Source organism: Onychostruthus taczanowskii, unplaced genomic scaffold (genome assembly GCF_017590055.1).
Source record: "Onychostruthus taczanowskii isolate IOZ18803 unplaced genomic scaffold, ASM1759005v1 scaffold489, whole genome shotgun sequence".
Lineage (NCBI taxonomy): Eukaryota > Metazoa > Chordata > Aves > Passeriformes > Passeridae > Onychostruthus > Onychostruthus taczanowskii.
This window is the reverse complement of record NW_024502447.1, coordinates 13,153-18,534: the sequence shown is the minus strand read 5'-3', so window position 1 is coordinate 18,534 and position 5,382 is coordinate 13,153. Positions and strand designations below refer to the sequence as shown.

The 5,382-nt window shown below is 65.6% G+C and overlaps 1 protein-coding gene across 1 annotated transcript in view; it reads left to right on the top strand.

Moving 5' to 3' along the window:
• Nucleotides 1–5: 5 nt before the first annotated feature.
• The window catches only part of LOC121341467 (transportin-2), a gene marked incomplete at its 5' end in the record, with an annotated part of 16,358 nt that continues 10,981 nt past the window's right edge, over nt 6–5,382 (top strand). Inside the window, 5 exons of the mRNA XM_041414958.1 lie at nt 6–144; nt 1,855–1,961; nt 2,041–2,174; nt 3,179–3,260; nt 3,863–3,985. Coding sequence (XP_041270892.1) covers nt 6–144; nt 1,855–1,961; nt 2,041–2,174; nt 3,179–3,260; nt 3,863–3,985 — 585 coding nt within the window. The remainder of the gene's footprint in view (nt 145–1,854; nt 1,962–2,040; nt 2,175–3,178; nt 3,261–3,862; nt 3,986–5,382) is intronic.

Sequence of the window (5,382 nt, the reverse complement as noted above, 5' to 3'; positions counted from 1 at the left end):
CCACGCGCTCCCTGAGCGGGCTGATCCTCAAGAACAACGTCAAGGCTCATTTCCAGAGCTTCCCCCCGCCCGTGGCCGAGTTCATCAAGCAGGAGTGCCTGAACCACCTGGGCGACGCCTCCTCGCTCATCCGCGCCACCATCGGTGAGGGGGCACCTGGGGGACACACCGGGGCACCGGGGGGACACCTGGGGGCACCCCGGGGCACCTAGGGAACCCAAAACCCTGCCCCAAAACTGCCCTGGCTAATCCCTGGGCGACGCCTCCTCGCTCATCCGCGCCACCATCGGTGAGGGGGCACCTGGGGGACACACCGGGGCACCGGGGGGACACCTGGGGGCACCCCGGGGCACCTAGGGAACCCAAAACCCTGCCCCAAAACTGCCCTGGCTAATCCCTGGGCGACGCCTCCTCGCTCATCCGCGCCACCATCGGTGAGGGGGCACCTGGGGGACACACCGGGGCACCGGGGGGACACCTGGGGGCACACCTGGGCACCTAGGGAACCCAAAACCCTGACCCAAAACTGCCCTGGCTAATACCTGGGCGACGCCTCCTCGCTCATCCGCGCCACCATCGGTGAGGGGACACCTGGGGGACACCTGGGCACCAGGGGGACACTTGGGGGACACCTGGGCACCTGGGGGACACACCTGGGCACCGGGGGGACACCTGGGCACCTGGGGACACACCTGGGTGCTTGTGTCACCCAAAACCCTGACACCAAATTGCCCTGGCTAACACCTGGGCACCGGGGGGACACACCTGGGCACTTGGGGGACACCTGGGCACTTGGGGGGCACACCTGGGCACCGGGGGGACACACCTGGGCACTTGGGGGACACCTGGGCACTTGGGGGACACACCTGGGCACCGGGGGGACACACCTGGGGGACACACCTGGGCACCTGGGGGACACGGGACACCTGGGGACACACCTGGGCACTGGGGGGACCCAAAACCCTGACCCAAAACTGCCCTGGGTAACACCTGGGCACCTGGGGACACACCTGGGCACCCGGGGGACACACCTGAGCACCTGTGGGAGACACCTGGGGGACGCACCTGGGCACCGGGGGAACACCTGGGAGACCCAAAACCCTGACCCAAAACTGCCCTGGGTAACACCTGAGCACCTGGGGGAGGCACCTGGGCACCCGGGGACACACCTGGGCACCTGGGGGGACACCTGGGGGGACGCACCTGGGCATCCAGGGGAGCCAAAACCCTGACTCAAAACTGCCTTGGGTAACACCTGGGAGACACCTCCTCGCTCATCCGCGCCACCATCGGTGAGGGGACACCTGGGGGACACCTGGGCACCTGGGGGACACACCTGGGCGCCGGGGGGACACCTGGGCACCTGGGGGACACACCTGGGCGCCGGGGGGACACCTGGGCACCTGGGGGACACACCTGGGCGCCGGGGGGACACCTGGGCACCTGGGGGACACACCTGGGCGCCGGGGGGACACCTGGGCACCTGGGGGACACACCTGGGCGCCGGGGGGACACCTGGGCACCTGGGGGACACACCTGGGCGCCGGGGGGACACCTGGGCACCTGGGGGACACACCTGGGCGCCGGGGGGACACCTGGGCACCTGGGGGACACACCTGGGCGCCGGGGGGACACCTGGGCACCTGGGGACACACCTGGGTGCTTGTGTCACCCAAAACCCTGACACCAAATTGCCCTGGCTAACACCTGGGCACCGGGGGGACACACCTGGGCACCTGTCTGAACCCCCAGAACCCGCTCAAACCCCCCCTCAAACCCCCCCAAATCCTCCTCCAACCCCCCAAACCAGCTCACCTGTGCACCTGCCCAGCTCACCTGTGCACCTGCCCGCAGGTATCCTGATCACCACCATCGCCTCCAAGGGCGAGCTGCAGATGTGGCCGGAGCTGCTGCCCCAGCTCTGCAACCTGCTCAACTCCGAGGACTACAACACCTGCGAGGTGCACCTGGGCGGGCACCTGGGCGCACCTGGGGGGGGCGTGGCCGCCGCTGACCCCTCCCCCCCACCTGTGCTCCCAGGGGGCTTTTGGGGCGCTGCAGAAAATCTGCGAGGATTCCTCGGAGCTGCTGGACAGCGACGCCCTGAACCGGCCCCTCAACGTCATGATCCCCAAATTCCTGCAGTTCTTCAAGCACTGCAGCCCCAAAATCAGGTGGGGGGGACAGGTGGGCACACACCTGTGCCCCTTTACCTGGTGGAGAGTGAGATTTTGGGGTGGTTTGAAAAAATCCTGGTTTGTAAAAGTGTTCTGATCCCCAAATTCCTGCAGTTCTTCAAGCACTGCAGCCCCAAAATCAGGTGGGGGACAGGTGTTTCTGGGGTGCCCAGGTGGGCTTTAGGGGGCTCAGGTGTGCTCAGGTGTGTTCAGGTGTCTCAGGGGGTACCCAGGTGTGTTCAGGTGTCTCGGGGTGCCCAGGTGTGTTCAGGTGTGTCTGGGTACCTAGGTGGGGTTCAGGTGTGTTCAGGTGTCTCAGGGTGCCCATGTGTGTTCAGGTGTGTTCAGGTGTCTCGGGGTGCCCAGGTGTGTTCAGGTGTGCTCAGGTGTCTCAGGGGGTGCCCAGGTGGGGCTCAGGTGTGCTCAGGTGTCTCGGGGTACCCAGGTGGGTTCAGGTGTGTTCAGGTGTGCTCAGGTGTCTCGGGGTGCCCAGGTGTGTTCAGGTGTGCTCAGGTGTCTCAGGGGGTGCCCAGGTGGGGCTCAGGTGTGCTCAGGTGTCTCGGGGTACCCAGGTGGGTTCAGGTGTGTTCAGGTGTGCTCAGGTGTCTCGGGGTGCCCAGGTGACCCCCTGCCCCTCCGCAGGTCGCACGCCATCGCCTGCGTGAACCAGTTCATCCTGGTTTGTAAAAATGTTCTGATTCCCAAATTCCCAAATTGTGATTCCCAAACTGCTGCGGTTCTTCAAGTACTGCAGTCCCAAAATCAGGTGGGGGACAGGTGTTTCTGGGGTGCCCAGGTGGGGTTTAGGGGGCTCAGGTGTCTCTGGGGTGCCCAGGTGTGTTCAGGTATGCTCAGGTGTCTCGGGGGTGCCCAGGTGTGTTCAGGTGTCTCTGGGTACCCAGGTGGGGCCAAAATCAGGTGGGGGATGTTCAGGTGTCTCGGGGTGCCCAGGTGTGCCCAGGTGTCTCGGGGTGCCCAGGTGACCCCCTGCCCCCCCGCAGGTCCCACGCCATCGCCTGCGTGAACCAGTTCATCATGGACCGGGCGCAGGCGCTGATGGAGAACATCGACACCTTCATCGAGGTGGGGGCACCTGGGGGGCACCTGGGGCTGGGGGGCGCCTGGGGGTCCCTGGGGCATCACCTGTCCATCCCCAGCACCTGGGGGTCCCTGGCTGTCCCTGGGGGTCCCTGAGGGGGTCCCTGGGGGTCCCTGGGCTCTCACCTGTCCGTCCCCAGCACCTGGAGGTCCCTGAGGGGGTCCCTGGTGGTCCCTGGGCTCTCACCTGTCTGTCCCCAGCACCTGGGGGTCCCTGGCTGTCCCTGGGGGTCCCTGAGGGGGTCCCTGGGGGTCCCTGGGCTCTCACCTGTCCGTCCCCAGCACCTGGAGGTCCCTGAGGGGGTCCCTGGGGGTCCCTGGGCTCTCACCTGTCCGTCCCCAGCACCTGGAGGTCCCTGAGGGGGTCCCTGGGGGTCCCTGGGCTCTCACCTGTCCGTCCCCAGCACCTGGAGGTCCCTGAGGGGGTCCCTGGGGGTCCCTGGGCTCTCACCTGTCCGTCCCCAGCACCTGGAGGTCCCTGAGGGGGTCCCTGGGGGTCCCTGGGCTCTCACCTGTCCGTCCCCAGCACCTGGAGGTCCCTGAGGGGGTCCCTGGGGGTCCCTGGGCTCTCACCTGTCCGTCCCCAGCACCTGTTCGCGCTGGCGGTGGACGAGGACCCCGAGGTGAGGAAGAACGTGTGCCGGGCGCTGGTGATGCTGCTGGAGGTGCGCATCGACCGCCTGATCCCCCACATGTACAGCATCATCCAGGTGAGCCCCAGGTGTACAGTACCGGCCAGGTGAGCCCCCACATGTACAGCATCATCCAGGTGAGCCCCAGGTGTACAGCATCATCCAGGTGTACAGCATCATCCAAGTGAGCCACAGGTGTACAGCATCATCCAGGTGAGCCACAGGTGTACAGCATCATCCAGGTGTACAGCACCGGCCAGGTGAGCCCCAGGTGTACAGCACTGGCCAGGTGTACAGCACCGGCCAGGTGAGCCCCATGTGTACAGCACTGGCCAGGTGCACAGCACCGGCCAGGTGAGCCCCAGGTGTACAGCACTGGCCAGGTGTACAGCACCGGCCAGGTGAGCCCCAGGTGTACAGCACTGGCCAGGTGTACAGCACCGGCCAGGTGAGCCCCATGTGTACAGCACTGGCCAGGTGCACAGCACCGGCCAGGTGAGCGCCAGGTGTACAGCACTCGCCAGGTGTACAGCACCGGCCAGGTGAGCCCCCACATGTACAGCATCATCCAGGTGAGCCCCAGGTGTACAGCACTGGGCAGGTGAGCCCCCACATGTACAGCATCATCCAGGTGAGCCCCAGGTGTACAGCATCATCCAGGTGTGCAGCACCGGCCAGGTGAGCCCCCACATGTACAGCATCATCCAGGTGAGCCACAGGTGTACAGCACCAGCCAGGTGTACAGCACTGGCCAGGTGAGCCCCCACATGTACAGCATCATCCAGGTGAGCCACAGGTGTACAGCATCATCCAGGTGTACAGCACCGGCCAGGTGAGCCCCAGGTGTACAGTACCGGGCAGGTGAGCCCCCACATGTACAGCATCAGCCAGGTGAGCCCCAGGTGCACAGCCCCATCCAGGTGTACAGCATCATCCAGGTGAGCCCCAGGTGCACAGCACCAGCCAGGTGTACAGCACTGGCCAGGTGAGCCCCCACATGTACAGCACCATCCAGGTGAGGGCTTTGGGGCTCACCTGTGCTCAGGTGAGCAGTGTGGGGCAAGGTTTGGGGGTTACCTGTGCCCAGGTGAGGGGTTTAGAGTAGGGTTTGGAGTTTACCCATGCTCAGGTGAGCAGGTTGGGGGTTACCTGTGTCCAGGTGAGGGGTTTAGGGTAGGGTTTGGGGCTCACCTATGCTCAGGTGAGCAGGTTGGGGGTTACCTGTGTCCAGGTGAGCGGTTTGGAGCAGAGTTTGGGGCTTACCTGTGCTGGGGGTTACCTGTGCCGGGGGGTTACCTGTGCCAGGTGAGCTCACCTGTGCCGGGGGGTTACCTGTGCCAGGTGAGGGTTACCTTTGCTGGGGGGGTTACCTGTGCCAGGTGAGCTCACCTGTGCCGGGGGGGTTACCTGTGCCGGGGGGGTACCTGTGCCAGGTGGGGTTACCTGTGCCGGGGGGTTACCTGTGCCGGGGGGGT